This window comes from Cyprinodon tularosa, unplaced genomic scaffold (assembly GCF_016077235.1).
Source record: "Cyprinodon tularosa strain WSP-4 unplaced genomic scaffold, ASM1607723v1 ctg653, whole genome shotgun sequence".
Lineage (NCBI taxonomy): Eukaryota > Metazoa > Chordata > Actinopteri > Cyprinodontiformes > Cyprinodontidae > Cyprinodon > Cyprinodon tularosa.
Window position 1 is genome coordinate 59,096 of NW_024039400.1, and position 19,101 is coordinate 78,196.

Here is a 19,101-nt window from a genome sequence, read left to right on the forward strand (position 1 = left end):
CTTATTTCCTCATTTGTGAAACTGATGCCAAAGTTTAACTTCACAAGGTGCTTGACATTCCCTATGATATGGAAGTCAGTGCTTCTTGTAAGAGTTGTCTTAAATACAACGTAATTCTCATAATATTACGACTTTATTCTCATAATAATAGGAAAACTCTGCTTCAAAGAAATGACAAGCAAAACCAGGCTCAGTGTGAGCAGCCTTCTGCTGTGACTGACTGCAAGATTGAAAAGAGTAAAGACTGAAGTAAACATATAAAAGAAACATAGAAGCACTGATCCACAAATACCTTCAAATACTTTCTATGTCAGAAAAGGTAATGGTTAACTAGATCCATAGGTGGCATGTGTGAGAGAGCCACATTCAAAGCTGATGCCATAACTATGCCTGGGAGAGAAATAAAACTAAAAACTGAAAAACCAAAGTTGTTGATGGCAGCAACAAAACTGATGCATTCCTCTAGGATGCAGTCACAGCTACTATGATGAGAAACAGCAGAGAGAACATCAAGTTAAAAAGTAAATGAGCAATTAATGCTGAATTTGGGAAAGTAGGTAAAATCTCGCAGAGTGATGAAAGGTAGTCCCTAAGTCCTCCAGCTGTCTAAGCCTATAGCAGCATAACTATAGAGAAAGCTCAGGATAACCTGAGCCACTCTAACTATAAGCTATATATTATAACTATAATAACTATAAGGACTTAAACTGGTAGTTGGTTCCACAGGAGAGGAGTCTGATAACTAAAAGATCTGCCTCCCATTCTATTTTAAAAAATTCTAGGGACCACTAGTAAACCTGCAGATTGAGAGCGAAGTGCTCTGTTAGGAACATAAGGAACAATCAGATCTCTGATATAAGATGGAGCTTGGCAATTTAAGGCTTTATATGTGAGAAGGAGGAGTTTAAATTCTATTCTGGATTTAACTGGAAGCCAATGAAGGAAAGCTAAAGTGGGAGAAATGTGGTATTTCTTTTTAAAATAAAAAAATGGACATTTTGTTGACCAGTCCAGCCCAGAAGTAACAGAGAAATTGACAATTTTTTCCAGCAGAAATAGGGAACAAATAGGTATTTGTATCATTATTCTAGCTGTAGAAAATAAAACTTCTAGCAAACAAATTTAGTCAGATTTAACTTTACTGAGAATTGAAAATTATTTATACTTGTTTACATTGGATTTATACATATCTAGTTTCCAGTTTATATTAAAAGTTCTTGCTTTTAAAGCATTCTACTCTAGAAGCAACATAAGCATCTGATTATTTAGAGATAATCCTAAATACTTACATTTACCAACAGCCCAGAATAAGTTTTCTATAGACTTTAATAATTCTGTGCACACTTAAACAGAAAGATTATCTTTAACCTACAGCTCTACCTTCAGTAGTCCTGTTATAGGAGCAAATCTGTTTATGTGATACAGTCATACATGCCTGCAGTGTTTTTTTAAAACAGCACTGTGGAGAAATGTTAGATCGAATTCTACACCACACTTTAACACTTCCAGAAAGAAGAACCTTTTAGTTACAGTATTGATCTTCAGCTGTAAGGGCAGTCTATAAAATTCCCATGAGGTTAAACCACTATCTTAGTGAAGCCCTTTTTTCACCATCAACTGTTGTTGAATCTATACTCAGCATCAGTATAGCTATCCTCCTTTTTGTCATTGGTTGTTTTTTTTTTATTCTTGCTTAGAGAGCAACTACAATCTGCAGTTCACACGCTTTGGACTGCAGCTTGTGATCAACTCTAAAATTAGAGATGCTACTAACAGGAAGTTTCTGCCTAGTTAACAGATTTCTCTGATAGAGGTGTTAATCAAAATGCAAAAACACTCCCTGCTATTAGATCTTTACCTTTATCCCAGTCATGTTCCCTGTACTAACTTTAAAGGAGAAGTCCAGTCAGGAAGGAATAATCAATGGATCATTATCTATAACTAACACTAATACGTTTGTGGTTATTTAATGAATTTCGCATTAATCAATAAAAAAAAAAACAATAATAATTTTTGTCATGATCACTGATTCTGGGAGCGGCCATTTTTACCCAAATATAGTAACACCTCACTCCTGCCATCTTGTGGCAGTGACGTCACGGTGCGGTAAGCCTAGCGCCATTCTCCCCGCTTTACAAGCAAAATCAATGGGAACTACTGGACACATCTGCAATCAACAACAGTTATTGAAGATTTCCAGAGGACTTCACCATTGAAATTCACCAGAGCTATAGTTAAACTGACAATGCCCACGTGCATGGCAGCTGGATGCTGGAATACATCAGGTAAAAGTGAAAAAGAATATTACTTATTTCACCTTTCCGATTCCTGATCCTCCATGGACGGGTTCGTCGTTGGTTTGCCAACTTGAAGAGGGAGGATTTGCCATCAAACTTTTGGCCAGAGAAAAAACACGTAATATTTAGCCAACATTTGGAAGAAGAATGTTTTCAAGATGACTTGGATAATGGGATCATAATGGGACTTGATCAACAGCCGATACCGCACAGTGACGTCACAAACCAGTAGGTGGCAGTAGTGTTCTTTGACAAACAGGGATTAAAAACATGTATCATTTATTGAACAGTATTTAATAATTTCATATTTAAAGTACTTTTCAGACTTTTGAATTGTGAATATGACCGGACTTCTTTTTTAATAAGCGAGGTGCATTAGGAGGCTGCTAATAGCTTTATATAAATCTTTTCAAGTCCGTTATTTTATATAATTAAAACATGTAGACTTGACTGATTTTTCCTGGTGAATGTTTATTTATTTTCCAGTAAAAGGAATAAGCAAAAATTTAAAGCTTGAAAAGCTTTAAAAAAAACTGGACCACATTGCATTAGGTTTATGGTAGAGTTGTTAGGCTTCCACAAAGCCTTATTTAACAATCACTAGAAATACCCGTGTTGTTTGGAAATGGATGTTACAAACATTTTTGCTGCAGGTAGCATCTCCAAAGCATTTTGCTTCCACCTCCGTTCTCTGCTTTGTGGATTGTCTTCTTCAGGTCCTACACTAAAGAAGAAAAGTAGGTATAGTTCAATTCAATTCAATTCAGTTTATTTATATAGCGCCAAATTCACAACACATGTCATCTCAAGGCACTTTACAGTTCAACCAGATCAAATTGATACAAAGTTTTCTATCTAAGGAAAACCAGTTGATTGCATTGACTCATTGACTCAAATACAATCCCCCACACTAAGCATGCTTGTAGCGACAGTGGAGAGGAAAAACTCCCTTTTAACAGGAAGAAACCTCCAGCAGAACCAGGCTCAGTGTGAGCGGCCATCTGCCGAGGCCGACTGGGGTTCAAGGAGACAGAAGCAGAGATACAAAAAGCAGCTGTAAAAGGCGGCCCCGTCCAGGAAACACACAGCCAGGCAGACGAGCTCCAAGGCAGCTCCCATGCCAGAGGACGAAGAAAGCACATCCACTCAGTCACGGTCAGAGAAACAGGACCACACTGGAAAACAGGCCGATCTCCAACATCTATAAACAAGGGTGTTGATAGAAGCAGCACAGCTGATGTTTCTTTCCAGGATGACGTCACAGCCAAACAGGAACAGACGAGGCAAAGCTACTCTGAGGAAAAGCAGAGAGAGCAGAAGGTTAGAGATTGAACTAACAGATTCTGCAGAATAGGAGAACAGAGAGAGAATGAAGCAGAATGATGAAATGGGGGTCCCTATGTCCTCCAAAAGTCTAAGCCTATAGCAGCATAACTATAGAGATAGCTCAGGATAACCTGAGCCACTCTAACTATAAGCTTTATCAAAAAGGAAAGTTTTAAGCCTAGCCTTAAAAGTAGACAGGGTGTCTGCCTCACGGACTAAAACTGGTAGTTGGTTCCACAGGAGAGGAGCCTGATAACTAAAAGATCTGCCTCCCATTCTACTTTTAGAAATTCTAGGAACCACTAGTAAACCTGCAGATTGAGAGCGAAGTGCTCTGTTAGGAACATAAGGAACAATCAGATCTCTGATATAAGATGGAGCTTGGCCATTTAAGGCTTTATATGTGAGAAGGAGGATTTTAAATTCTATTCTTGATTTAACAGGAAGCCAATGAAGAGAAGCCAGGATAGGCGAGATATGATCTCTCTTAAAGTAGGTATAGTTGATGCCATAGATGTTGATTGGGGTGACTACCTACTTTTTAAGGGTTGTGCAGAAACATTATAGATGCCCCTACTCCACCAGTGGATTTTCTGTTACCTTTACTGCAATCTTATTAATTTTTCCAAAAGTTACAGACTTTCATTACACAGTCATTCTCTGTTCCTCTCTCTTATTTGCAGCAGTCTGTCAAACATTTTCCTCTGTGCTGTTTGACTTATCAGGTCTGATTGCAATAATTTCAACAAAAATCTCACAACGAATAAATGATCATTAAATGTTTAACCCGTTACCTTTGTTACATCACAGACACACTGTTGCTTAAATTTTAGAGTGAAAACATTTAAATCCCGTATTAATAAGTTCAATAATCCACCTGTTTTGTGCTTTTATTTACCATCTAGTTAGATAAATAATTATTGCTTACACAAAGGAAACCCCCTTATTCTTCTTACCATGATCTGTTGCAAAAATTTATCTTTAGGGGAGAGTAACAACACTACTGGCATTTATTCAGAATCAAGTTTATTGCCAAGTAGGTTTGCACTTGCAAAGAGTTTGACTTGGTGTTTATGGTGCAGGGAAATTAGATATATATACAGAATGTATGGCTATATACAACATCAAACATAAAATAGACTCTATACAATATATAGTATATAGACATGTACTATATACACAGTAGGCTGTGGGTTAATGTGATGCAGGAGGTCTGGAGATGCTATGTTGGTGTAGCTTTTAGGTCCTGAACGGGGGAGGGAGAGAGGCAGTGTTACGAGGGTCTCTGTGGTCTCTGGGTCTTGTTGATAAGGCTGGTGGTGGATGGGCAGAAACTGTTCTTGTGGTGTGAGGTTTTAGTCCTGATGGACTACAGCCTCCTGCCAGAGGGAAGTGACTGAAATACTTGGTGGCTGGGATGCAAAGGATCAGCCACAGCCTTCCCTGCATGCCTCAGAGTCCTGGATGCGTACACATCTCCACTGTTTTTGGAGCGTTGAGCTCCAGGTTGTGAGGATGGTAAAACAATTTTGAGTTAAAAGCATGTTATAATATTAAAATTGTCTCATGTATTTCCTATCTGGTCAGCTTTGAACAGATGAGAATGAAATATTTAATATATTGATTAGGCTTTATATGTAATTATATTGCTTTAGTAGTCATCATATGGCTATATATGTAGCGGAGATGGCTCCTACAGTCATCTTGGAAAACCAAATCAGTTTAATTTAGTTTATTTCTATTGGGCCAATTTACAACACATTTCACCTCAAGGCACTTTACAGATACAATTAAACCAGATCATCCAGTCATAATGATTCAGTTTTCTATCTAAGGAAAACCAGTTGATTGCATCGACTCATTGACTTGAAGGCAATCCCTCACACCAAGCGTGCTTGGAACGACAGCGAGGAGGAAAAACTCAATTTTAACAGGAAGAAACCTCCAGCAGAACCAGGCTTAGTGTGAGCGGCCATCTGCTGAGGCCGACTGGGGTTCAAAGAGGCAGAAGCAGACTAAGAAAAAGAAGCATGGATACAAAAGGAACTTGTCAACCACCTCCACAGGTGGCCCCGTCCAGGAAAGACACATTCAGGCAGACAAGCTCCGAGCCAGCCACCTTGTCAGAGGAGAATAAGAGCACATCCAGTCAATAACAATCAGAAAAACAGCACTACACTGAAAAACAGGCTGATATAAAAAATCTGCTTTAGAAAATATATTCAAATACTTATCCATAAAAATAACATGAACACTCCATTATCTACTTAGGTAGGGAAAATGGAACCTAGGCGAAAGTTAAAATAAATAAACTGATTACTCGCCTTCATCCGCCTACAACACAGCCAATCAGCTTTGAACCACGCCTTCATGAAAGCCGATCAGCATCCAAAGTTAATCTTAAAAGGCCTCCGATCTGCAACTTGTCTGCAACCTAGCTACCACTGCCTGCTACCACTGGCAGTGGACTTCAATTCCCATGACCGTGTTTCAACCCACCTCCATCCCCTCCTCCACCATCGTAGCTAAAGCTTCATCAGCGCGTCATTCCTCCCGGACTCTTACTGCGTTCCCTGTCTCATTTCAACCAGTCCGGTGAAAGACCGCCATGTTGAGCCTGGTTCTGCCAGAGTTTTTTTTATCCCGAAGGGTAGTTTTTCGTCTCCACTATTGCTTCATGCTTGCTTATCATGGACAGGTTCTCTCAACCTGTGTTATCCAACTGGACTTCCATCTTTCACGTCCCTGAGTGAAGCTCTAGCATCAGCTCACACAGTCCACTGGATCCCCCCATAAAGCTCAGCAGACCGTCTCGCTAACCAGGAGTCTACAGACTGACCAACTTCATCTATCTCCACTCCACTACCAGTTTCAGGCTTCTGGGGGAAACAGCCCTGTTCTTTGCTCCTGTTCATGCATATCTATCAAAATTCAGCGCTATGCTTCCTGCCGAGGTCTGAGCGCCAAAGACAAAGTAATTGTAACAATACATATCTTCCATTTGTCTTTTCTCTTCGTGTGAATTTTTCAAATTGAACTAAATACTCACATTTCACAATATATTTGCATGATTGGCATTTTCGGCACATAAAAAAACTGAAAAATGTATAAAAATAAAAACATTCATACATCTGCACATAAACCTTTTTATGAACTAACCAGACAGATAACCAAATGTTAAAACTACTGTTATGTGACCTTTTTAAAATGAATGGGGATAACAGCTGTTGCCACAGTCTCACTCCCAGCTTGTTACTGACACTTGGTCACACCCCCTGAGCATCAGATATTGCTCTGATGCACAGCATGCATTACAGGTTTTAGCAGGAACCTGCAAAAATATTGAAATGCAAACTAAAAAACTAACACTAGTCTATAACCTTACCCTAAACCTACAGACACGGTAGCATACAGGCTACCATCCCCTCCCAATCTACCAACAGTAACTTAGTGGGCTAGAATTTCTTTTACATTATATCGTAGATCATGTGCGTGTGAGACAATGCCTGTAAGCTGTCATGCACCCCGCTCAAAAAGGTACGGAGAGAGGAATATTCAGTTCAATACATTTTATTCATATATATATACAATTTATAACACATATCACCTTAATGCACTTTACAGAGACCACCATAGTACCCCTGCTGCTTCATATTTGACCAGTTCAGGGTTACAATGTGTCGTCGAGGCAGCCATGATAAAACCTCATCCTCTGGCTAAAATAGGCGACCTTGATAGAAGCTAACCTAAAAAACCAAAAACGTTAACTTAGCACTTATCCACATGGTTTGAGCTACATTACAACCACTTCTACAACAACTAAGCTCATTAAAAATCAATCAATCAATCAATCTATCTATCTATCTATCTATCTATCTATCTATCTATCTATCTATCTATCTATCTATCTATCTATCTATCTATCTATCTATCTATCTATCTATCTATCTATCTATCTATCTATCTATCTATCTATCTATCTATCTATCTATCTATCTATCTATCTATCTATCTATCTATCTATCTATCTATGACATCATCCTGTCAATGTTGTTAACTATAAACCACCATAGAAATAAAACAGACTTCAAGTCTTTTTGAAGTTATTATTTGTAAACTTGGCACTGAACAGTTTCAGCTGCGTGTGTAAATTCCATGATGAAGAACGATTGTTAAACTGATCCTTAAGCCTGACGCACGCGTGTGAGTTGAAACAAAGCTTTAAAATAGGCGTACATTAGTGTGTTGATGGGATGGTAATGGTCTAATGCTATTCATGGCTTCTTTAATTCCTGATATAGTACCACTCAGTTAATTCTTTCTAAGCAGCTTGTTAACGCTGGAAAATCCAGTCACTGATATAAGATAAAGTCCTCTGTGTTATTTTAGTTCCTCACTCATCTGCTGTCCTTTTTCCACCAAGGCAAAAGGTTATATTTGTGTGCTTAGACTTTTTCGTTTTACGAATTAGGCTCCTTTCCCAAATTATTAGCTGTAGAAATAATTCCAGCAGTGATATAGTGGTGTCATCCCTCACATCACACAACGATTTTGTTTGGCCAGTGAAAGTTGGGCTAAGGCTAAAGCTGGTCGCTGATATCTAAAACAACTTTTTTTTTTTTTTTTTTTTACATTTAATTGTTTATTAAGGTTTATCCAGTTCTTTAGTTTTTGTCTCTGTCTTTTGTCTTGAATGTTATGCATTTCATCCACTTTTCTTCCATTTGAGTTTCCTGAAACAATATATCAGGTTTTCCATAATATAGATTTCTTCTATTTTTTCAGTCCATTCTTCTTCACAAGGGGGGGTCAGCCTTTCCCCATTTCCTTGTAATAGCTTTCTTATTCAGTTTATTTCTATATAATTCACAACTCATGTCATCTCAAGGTACTAGCAGTTGACCAGTCAAATTGATTCACAGTTTTCTATCTAAGGAAAACCAGTTGATTGCATCGACTCATGGACTCGAAGGCAATCCCTCACACTAAGTATGCTTGTAGCGACAGTGGAGAGGAAAAACTCCCTTTTAACAGGAAGAAACCTCCAACAGAACCAGACTCAGTATTAGCGGCCATCTGCCGAGGGTGACTGGGGTTCAAGGAGACAGAAGCAGAAATACAAAAAAACAGCTGTAAAAGGCGGCCCCGTCCAGGAAACACACAGCCAGGCAGAGGACCTCCAGGCCAGCCCCCACGTCAGAGGATGAAGAGAGCACATCCAGCCAGTCACAGTCAGAGAAACAGGACTACACTGAAAAACAGACCGATCTCCAACATCTATAAACAAAGGTGTTGATGGTAGCAGTACAGCTGATATTTCTCTACAGGATGGAGTCACAGCCAAACAGGAACAGACGAGGCAAACCTAGTCTGAGAAAAAGTAGAGAGAGCATAACCTTAAAGATTGAACTAAAAGATTCTGCAGAGTGGGAGAATAGAGATAGAATAAAGCAGAATGATGAAAAAGGGGTCCCTATGTCCTCCAGAAGTCTAAGCCTATAGCAGCATAACTATAGAGATAGCTCAGGATAACCTGAGCCACTCTAATAATAATAATAATAATAAATCCAATTTGTACCGTACTTTTCGTTAACAAAAATCTCCAAGTGCTACACAGTGCCAATAAAATCAAAGATAAAACTCAACATCATAAAAATCATGTGGTCATTAATAAAAATCTCAAAGTGCTACACAGTGCAAATAAAATCAACGATAAAAATCAACATCATAAAAATCATGTGGAGGCAGAATAGGCTTGCTTAAATAAAAAAGTCTTCAAGCCTCTTTTAAAATCATTCAGTGGTTGTGGAACTCTCAGATGATCTGGGAGAGAGTTCCAGAGACGGGGGGCAGCGACAGCGAAGGCCCGATCTCCCATGGACCTTAATCTGGAGCGAGGAAGGTGAAGGAAGTTGCAGTCTTGTGATCGAAGAGATCTGGTGGATGAATGTGGAGTGAGAAGGTCCTTCAGATAATCCGGTGAGGATCCGTTTAAACACTGATGAGTGATGAGCGCGATTTTGTATTGAATTCTGCAGGTGATGGGAAGCCAGTGAAGGTCATGCAGAATAGGTGTAATATGGGCAGATTTGCGGGCCCTCAAGAGAATCCTGGCTGCGCTGTTTTGAATGTATTGGAGCTTCTGAAGATGTTTTTTATGGATTCCAACAAACAGAGAGTTGCAGTAGTCTAACCTGGAGGAGACAAATGCATGAACGAGAGTCTCAGCATCAGAAAAAGAAAGAAAAGGACGAATTTTGGAGAAATTACGAAGATGAAGGAAACAGATTTTAAACAGATGCTTAATGTGATTTTCAAAAGTAAGTTGAGAATCCATTCTAACTCCAAGAGCTCTAACTCTACTCTTCTCTACTAGCTATTAACATTATCTGACTGTCTTTTACCCTTTGGTGTTACTCAAATTTAAAAGATATAGTACCATACAACTCATAGGAGTATCATATCCCAGAATCTTTATCACAGTTGCATGTAAATTGTTCCAAAATGTAACATCTTGCATTGTTTAGTGTACATGGGGTAACGAGGGGTGATGATCATGACTACTTCCTGATCAGGAATCGTAAGTAGGCCATTTTTTGGCCCCAATAAGGATACCTGATAACTGGCTGTGCAGTATTCCCGATACTGGTATCGGTGCAACACTAATTGTAAGGTAGGGAGAAAATCAAACATATTTGAAATTCACTTGGCCGAGGTGAGGTGTTGAAGCAGAGCTAAGAGCCGCTTTACCAGAACCTCGAGCACTGCGCATGTGCAAACAATGGAGTTCTTCTTTTTCTTCTTCTAGATTGACGAGTCCGACCAGTGCCATCTCTCGGCGCTGATTCAGTTCCGTACAGTGAGAGCAGGTAGATCACATCAGAGTGTCGGGTCTCACAGTGTGAGAACATACATCGTGAGCTGTGAACTTTTAAATCCTGTGATTTCATTGTACAGTTTGAGCTGTGGCTGCATGCAACAATTGGAAATATCGCAGAGTGTGCCCGGCTTAAGATGCTATGTTACGCAATATTATGCTATGTTACGCCTGGTTCTGCTGGAGGTTTCTTCCTGTTAAAAGGGAGTTTTTCCTCTCCACTGTCGCTACAAGCATGCTTAGTGTGGGGGATTGTATTTGAGTCAATGAGTCAATGCAATCAACTGGTTTTCCTTAGATAGAAAACTTTGTATCAATTTGACTGTATGATCTGGTTGAACTGTAAAGTGCCTTGAGATGACATGTGTTGTGAATTTGGCGCTATATAAATAAACTGAATTGAATTGAATATGTACACCATTGTTTTTGTAGTAAATGTAAATCCTATAGAAAATCAGTTGCTTGAACATATGATTCAGAGAGGATCCAGAATGATATATTGAAAAACATACATAGATACCTCTTCTGGGTGAAGGGTCATCGACTTGCCACTGTAGATTTATTAAAAGCAATTGTTTCCCTATCTTTGAATTTTCTTCTATCTCGCCTGGATAGATGTACTCATTAGATGTTTTATGGCGCTTCAATAAAAGTTACAGTTGATTGAGGACTCTTTACTTATCTCAGGGTGCTAGATTTCCACTACATGTTGTGTTTGCATTCAGAACATTCAATGTAGGCTAATAAAAGCAAATGCAGCCTGGGTTTGTGATAACAGGACTTCCTCCCTTTCTGTCAACAACCCCTTGTGTGACTGATAGTTGTCCTGCTAATAAACAAGGCTGTTGTTGGTCCTAAAGCAGTCATTAAAGATTTACAGGTGGATGCTTTGGCAACCATCCTCACCTACCTATATCTCTGTCAGCTGGGACAGAACCTCCCAGTGTGTGTGTGTCCCAACTACTTTGCTTGCTGGAGAAAGGTTTTGTGTAAAGATGCTGCATATCTGAATGTGAGGCGCATTGAGATTTTATGTGTGTTGAGATCCTTGGCTAGTCCTTGGCTAGTCCTTGGCTGGTCCTTGACTGGTCCTTGGCTAGTCCATGGCTGGTCCTTGGCTAGACCTTGGCTACTCCTTGGCTAGTCCTTGGCTGGTCCTTTGCTAGTCCTTGGGTGGTCCTTGGCTAGTCCTTGGCTGGTCCTTGGCTAGTCCATGGCTGTTCCTTGGCTGGTCCTTGGCTGTTCCCTGGATAGTCCTTGGCTAGTCCCCTTAGCTGGTCCTTGGCTGGTCCTTGGCTACTCCTTGGCTAGTCCTTGGCTGGTCCTTTGCTAGTCCTTGGGTGGTCCTTGGCTAGTCCTTGGCTGGTCCTTGGCTAGTCCATGGCTGTTCCTTGGCTGGTCCTTGGCTGTTCCCTGGATAGTCCTTGGTTAGTCCTTGGCTAGTCCCCTTAGCTGGTCCTTGGCTAGTCCTTGGCTGGTCCTTGGCTGTTTCTTGGCTAGTCCATGGCTGTTCCTTGGCTGTCCCTTGGCTAGTCCATGGCTGGTCCTTGGCTAGTCCTTGGCTAGTCCTTGGGTGGTCCTTAGCTAGTCCATGGCTGTTCCTTGGCTGTCCCTTGGCTAGTCCATGGCTGGTCCTTGGCTAGTCCTTGGCTAGTCCTTGGGTGGTCCTTGGCTAGTCCTTGGCTGTTCCTTGGCTGTCCCTTGGCTAGTCCATGGCTGGTCCTTGGCTATTCCTTGGCTAGTCCTTGGTTAGTCCTTAACTATTCCCCTTAGCTGGTCCTTGGCCAGTCCTTGGCTGTTTCTTGGCTGGTCCTTGGCTGTTCCCTGGATAGTCCTTGGTTAGTCCTTGGCTAGTCCCCTTAGCTGGTCCTTGGCTAGTCCTTGGCTGGTCCTTGGCCAGTCCTTGGCTGGTCCTTGACTGTTTCTTGGCTAGTCCTTACCTGGTCCTTTGCTTTTCCTTGGCTGGTCCTTGGCTAGTCCTTGGTTAGTCCTTGGCTAGTCCCCTTAGCAGATCCTTGGCTAGTCCTTGGCTAGTCCTTGGTTAGTCCTTAACTAGTCCCCTTAGCTGGTCCTTGGCCAGTCCTTGCCTGTTTCTTGGCTGGTCCTTGGCTGTTCCCTGGATAGTCCTTGGTTAGTCCTTGGCTAGTCCCCTTAGCTGGTCCTTGGCTAGTCCTTGGCTGGTCCTTGGCCAGTCCTTGGCTGGTCCTTGGCTGTTTCTTGGCTAGTCCTTAGCTGGTCCTTTGCTTTTCCTTGGCTGGTCCTTGGCTAGTCCTTGGCTGGTCCTTGGCCAGTCCTTGGCTGGTCCTTGGCTGTTTCTTGGCTAGTCCTTAGCTGGTCTTTTGCTTTTCCTTGGCTGGTCCTTGGCTTGTCCTTGGTTAGTCCTTGGCTAGTCCCCTTAGCAGATCCTTGGCTAGTCCTTGGCTGGTCCTTGGCTAGTCCTTGGTTAGTCCTTGGTTAGTCCTTGACTAGTCCCCTTAGCTGGTCCTTGGGTAGTCCTTGGCTGGTACTTGGCTGGTTTTTGGCTTGTCTTTGGCTGGTGCTTGGCTAGTCCCCTTAGCTGGTCCTTGGCTAGTCCTTGGCTGTTTCTAGGCTGGTCCTTGGCTGTTCCTTGGATAGTCCTTGTTTAGTCCTTGGCTAGTCCCCTTAGCTGGTCCTTGGCTAGTCCTTGGCTGGTCCTTGGCCAGTCCTTGGCTGGTCCTTGGCTGTTTCTTGGCTAGTCCTAAGCTGGTCCTTGGCTTTTCCTTGGCTGGTCCTTGGCTAGTCCTTGGCTGGTCCTTGGTCGGTCCTTGGTTAGTCCTTGGCTAGTCCCCTTAGCAGGTCCTTGGCTGGTCCTTGGCTGTTCCTTGGCTGGTCTTTGGCTGGTCCTTGGCTAGTCCTTGGCTGGTCCTTGGCTGGTCCTTGGTTAGTCCTTGGCTAGTCCCCTTAGCTGGTCCTTGGCTAATCCTTGGCTGGTCCTTGGCTGGTCCTTGGCTGTTCCTTGGCTGGTCTTTGGCTGGTCCTTGGCTGATCCTTGGCTGGTCCTTGGCTGGTCCTTGGCTAGTCCCCTTAGCTGGTCCTTGGCTGGTCCATGGCCAGTCCTTGGCTGGTCCTTGGCTGGTACTTGGCTAGTCCTTGGCTGTTTCTTGGCTGGTCCTTGGCTGTTCCTTGGATAGTCCTTGGTTAGTCCTTGGCTAGTCCCCTTAGCTAGTCCTTGGCTAGTCCTTGGCTGGTCCTTGGTCAGTCCTTGGCTGGTCCTTGGCTGGTGCTTGGCTGTTTCTGGGCTAGTCCTTGGCTGGCCCTTGGCTGGTCCTTGGCCAGTCCTTGGCCGGTCCCTGGTTAGTCCTTGGCAGGTCCTTTGCTAATCCTTGGCTGGTCCTTGGCTAGTCCCCTTGGCAGGTCCTTGGCTAATCCTTGGCTGGTCCTTGGCTGTTCCTTGGCTGGTCTTTGGCTGATCCTTGGCTGTTCCTTGGCTGGTCTTTGGCTGATCCTTGGCTGGTCCTTGGCTGGTCCTTGGCTATTCCCCTTAGCTGGTCCTTGGTTAGTCCTTGGCTAGTCCTTGGCTAGTCCCCTTAGCTGGTCCTTGGCTACTCCTTGCTAGTCCTTGGCTGGTCCTTGGTTAGTCCTTGGCTAGTCCCCTTAGCTGGTCCTTGGTTAGTCCTTGGCTAGTCCCCTTAGTTGGTCCTTGGTTAGTCCTTGGCTAGTCCTTGGCTGGTCCATGGCCAGTCCTTGGCTGGTACTTGGCTGTTTCTGGGCTAGTCCTTGGCTGGCCCTTGGCTGGTCCTTGGCCAGTCCTTGGCTGTTCCTTGGATAGTCCTTGGTTAGTCCTTGGCTAGTCCTTGGCTAGTCCCCTTAGCTGGTCCTTGGTTAGTCCTTGGCTAGTCCCCTTAGCTGGTCCTTGGCTACTCCTTGCTAGTCCTTGGCTGGTCCTTGGTCAGTCCTTGGCTGGTCCTTGGCTGTTTCTGGGCTAGTCCTTGGCTGGCCCTTGGCTGGTCCTTGGCCAGTCCTTGGCCGGTCCCTGGTTAGTCCTTGGCAGGTCCTTGGCTAATCCTTGGCTGGTCCTTGGCTAGTCCCCTTGGCAGGTCCTTGGCTAATCCTTGGCTGGTCCTTGGCTGTTCCTTGGCTGGTCTTTGGCTGATCCTTGGCTGTTCATTGGCTGGTCTTTGGCTGATCCTTGGCTGGTCCTTGGCTGGTCCTTGGCTATTCCCCTTAGCTGGTCCTTGGTTAGTCCTTGGCTAGTCCTTGGCTAGTCCCCTTAGCTGGTCCTTGGCTACTCCTTGCTAGTCCTTGGCTGGTCCTTGGTTAGTCCTTGGCTAGTCCCCTTAGCTGGTCCTTGGTTAGTCCTTGGCTAGTCCCCTTAGTTGGTCCTTGGTTAGTCCTTGGCTAGTCCTTGGCTGGTCCATGGCCAGTCCTTGGCTGGTACTTGGCTAGTCCTTGGCCTTTTCTTGGCTGGTCCTTGGCTGTTCCTTGGATAGTCCTTGGTTAGTCCTTGGCTAGTCCCCTTAGCTGGTCCTTGGCTAGTCCTTGGCTGGTCCTTGGTCAGTCCTTGGCTGGTCCTCAGCTGTTTCTGGGCTAGTCCTTGGCTGGTACTTGGCCAGTCCTTGGCCGGTCCCTGGTTAGTCCTTGGCTAGTCCCCTTGGCAGGTCCTTGGCTAATCCTTGGCTGGTCCTTGGCTGTTCCTTGGCTGGTCTTTGGCTGATCCTTGGCTGTTCCTTGGCTAGTCCCCTTAGCTGGTCCTTGGTTAGTCCTTGGCTAGTCCTTGGCTAGTCCCCGTAGCTGGTCCTTGGCTAGTCCTTGCTAGTCCTTGGCTGGTCCTTGGCCGGTCCTTGGTTAGTCCTTGGCTAGTCCCCTTAGCTGGTCCTTGGTTAGTCCTTGGCTAGTCCTTGGCTAGTCCCCTTAGCTGGTCCTTGGCTAGTCCTTGGCTGGTCCATGGCCAGTCCTTGGCTGGTCCTTGGCTGGTACTTAGCTAGTCCTTGGCTGTTTCTTGGCTGGTCCTTGGCTGTTCCTTGGATAGTCCTTGGTTAGTCCTTGGCTAGTCCCCTTAGCTGGTCCTTGGCTAGTCCTTGGCTGGTCCTTGGTCAGTCCTTGGCTTGTCCTTGGCTGTTTCTGGGCTAGTCCTTGGCTGGTCCTTGGCCAGTCCTTGGCCGGTCCCTGGTTAGTCCTTGGCTAGTCCTTGGCTAGTCCCCTTGGCAGGTCCTTGGCTGGTCTTTGGCTGGTCCTTGGCTAGTCCTTGGCTGATCCTTGGCTAGTCCCCTTAGCTGGTCCTTGGCTAGTCCTTGGCTGGTCTTTGGCTGGTCCTTGGCTAGTCCCCTTAGCTGGTCCTTAGCTAGTCCTTGCCTGGTCTTTGGCTGGTCCTTGGCTATTCTTTCGCTGGTCCTTTGCTAGTCCTTGGCTGGTCTTTGGCTGGTCCTTGGCTAGTCCTTGGCTGGTCCTTGGCTGATCCTTGGCTAGTCCTTGCCTAGTCCCCTTAGCTGCTCCTTGGCTACTCCCTGGCTGGTCCTTGGCTAGTCCTCTACAGTTCCTTTTTAAACATCTACAATGTTCATGATTTGTGGAGATTACGATCTAAAGAGAAGCAACATCTCCCGGTCAGACCCTGTAATTCATTGAAAGGGTGGAGTCACAGTAAAAAAAATATGCACGCCCATGAGAAGGTTAGTGGCTGGAAGTTGGAGGAGATATTGCTGCCCTTCAGCTAGCTTTTGACTGGGAAGGGCCATTTTGAATGGCTGCTACTGTAGCTCTCATACTTGCAGGAAGACACACTTAATTGTTTGTGTTCTCATCAGCAGTGCAGCAGGTGGGTTCTGCTCTCCTGCCTCCTGTTCTGGCTGATCTCCAACCCTGCAGAGCTGTGAATAATACATCCTAGCTGTTGCTGCATACAACACTTGATCGCAGAGATGGATACTTTTACATTGTCACACATGTGGTTTCTGTTTAGCATAATTGCTCCATCTTGCTTTTATCAGGTCCTGACTGTGTGGATAGTCTGACCTCAGATTAGCATCATCTGTGTTGCTTTATCTCCTTATACATGTTACCAAAGGTAACTGTTGCACAACACTTTGAGCAATTCATGTTACTGTGTTGCAGGCAATGCTGACCTCCGAGTTTGAAGGCTTTTTACACCGGTAGCAATATTCCTCTAAATCCCAATTCCTCAAATCAAATGGATTTCTCTGACTGTGATCTGATTCCAGAAACATTTAGAGGCATATCCAAGCATAGATATGTTTTCATTTTCACTGAGAGGAAGGTTCTTTAATGTTTTAGGTTCATAAGGGATCAGGGGGGGGCATACTGTGGGGAAAAAAAGTTGTTGAACTTACAGGTGAATCACTGAACGAGCAAGACATGGAGTATTAATGGGAGTTAACAGGAGCTATAAGAAAGGTATAAGAATAAGAACAAAAGAACTGTGTAAATCATTGATTTGACAGTGGAGAAAGATATTGGCTCCTTCCAAAAACCTTAAAATTATAGCTCTTTCCTTCTGTTCCTGGCTTCTGTACCATCACCTTTGACCTTAAGGTCACCATAATAAATTAATCTAAAGTTGATTAATCTTATTGAGTCACTAACAATTAATTTGATTAACAACATATTGTATCAAGCGAATATTTCTGCATTTGTTTGGTGCATCAAAGATGAGCAATAACCTTAGTACCGGGAGCTGGTGAATTGCTTTGTGGCATGGTGTGAAAACACTTGTCTGATCAACCAAAAAAAGCGAGGTGATTGTTATTTCAGATGAGACAAGAACAGGTTTTATCCTGTTAACATCATGGGAGAAGAAGTAGAGGTGGTGGAGGAGTATAAATACCTTTGTTTTCACCTGGACAACAAACTAGACTGGGGTTGCTCCTGTGCCGCCGTCTAGAAGAAAGAGATGTTATACATACAGGCAGAGTTTCGATGGATGGTGTAGATCGGACAATACTACTGGGGTGAAAAAATTCTGCTAAAGTTCTGAAATAAATTAAGCTGAGAATAAGGGTGTTCCCCATTTGACATATAAGCCTTTCAGATTTCAGATGATTTTTTTTCATTTTTTGTTATTTCCACCATCAGATCTCTCCGTCATTCACACTGTAAACAACTTGGATTCTGAGTCACCAGTAATACTTAACGACCCCCGATGTTCGTTTACTCTGGAGCGTTTTCTGTATCCATCCATTATAGCCCTCATTTGTCATCAGTATTGATCCAAATGAGTGATGTATGTGTGTGTGCTGACAGGATGCGCAGTTCACAGCAGTTTCCTGGCATTTTAAATGCCAGGAAACTGTGTGTTAAATACTGTGGGTTACATGCTTTCTCTAAACCAATGGGATCCAAATGCTTTAAAAAAAAGTTAAAATGCAATTGAAAACCTTGTTATTTAGGGAAGTCGTATTTTAACTTCTTATCATTTGATTAATTAATTTGCATGTTCATTTATTTCCCCCTTTGCCTATTAACATAGTTTACATTTACACAAAGGTGTATACATACAATTAGCTACACACGGACAGAGCTAGAGTGTTTATATAATATATTATCCTTTCTTCATGAAAACGGCATTTCTTCAGTTTTACAATAACTTTCATTACCATTAACATTTTCAGTGTTTTTTGCACATACAAACCTACTGTCAGTCCCTATTCTAGTATTTACAGTTGCCTTTTGTATCTGCTTCTTTTTCTATCTCTGCTTCTGTCTCCTTGAACCCCAGTCGGCCTCGGCAGATGGCCGCTCACACTGAGCCTGGTTCTGCTGGAGGTTTCTTCCTGTTAAAAGAGAGTTTTTCCTCTCCACTGTCGCTACAAGCATGCTTAGTGTGAGGGATTGCCTTTGAGTCATTGAGTCGATGCAATCAACTGGTTTTCCTTAGATAGAAAACTGAATCAATTTGACTGTATGATCTGGTTGAATTGTATCTGTAAAGTGCCTTGAGCTGAGATGTGTTGTGAATTGGTGCTATAGAAATATACTGAATTGAATTATTAACCCAATCTGTTCAGCTATGTAATGTGTCCAGATATGTAACTACAAAAGCAAAGTAAAATAAAAGACAAAAGAAAAAACAACAAAGAATATGATGGATAATTTCTTTCTTTTCCTTTTTTCTTCATATTTGTTCTCAAGCATTTGAACTATAGTGTTATAGTTTATTATCAACCTTTATGGGCTTTCAAAATGTGGAAACTTCTGGGTAAATCTGATGTGAAAATTTGCTTGAGCACAACATTGGGAATTCACTGTATGAATGTCTGGAAACGTCTGTGTGTCTCCTACTGAGGTGAAGCCATAGTTCATAGGTATGGAAGTGGTGTTAGAGTTTAGTTTCATACAGTTTGTCTGTGGACTGATAACTCCTCTAAAGGGAGCTGGTTTGAAACAGTCTTACTACATAAACGGAAGAGAATTCATCTCACCATCGGTGCGGTTGGTTGGGAGGAAGCTTGAATCGTGTAATTTCCTGTCAGAAGCCCTCTGTAGAACAAAATGACTTTGACACTGGTCCGTGTCGCTATGAAGTGTGTGTACAGCTGAGACATTAAAGGCTAAAGTGGGACTATCGCACAAAGACATTTGTGTTTCTCTGCTAAATGTTGGTGAGTCTACATTAAGGTGGAGCTG

At 43.1% G+C, this 19,101-nt stretch overlaps 1 protein-coding gene across 7 annotated transcripts in view; it reads left to right on the plus strand.

Annotated features, from left to right (window-relative positions):
• LOC119799207 (multiple C2 and transmembrane domain-containing protein 1-like) overlaps positions 1 to 19,101 on the plus strand; it is a 67,376-nt gene that overhangs the window by 18,952 nt on the left and 29,323 nt on the right. The window contains exon 1 of one of the 7 annotated variants that reach the window (XM_038309014.1): positions 18,953 to 19,076. The exons of the other annotated variants lie outside the window; for them this stretch is intronic. Within the exon in view, the coding sequence (XP_038164942.1) occupies positions 19,071 to 19,076 (6 nt within the window). The 5' untranslated portion in view covers positions 18,953 to 19,070. Of the gene's footprint in view, positions 1 to 18,952; positions 19,077 to 19,101 lie in introns of those variants that run through there. 7 annotated transcript variants of the gene reach the window in all.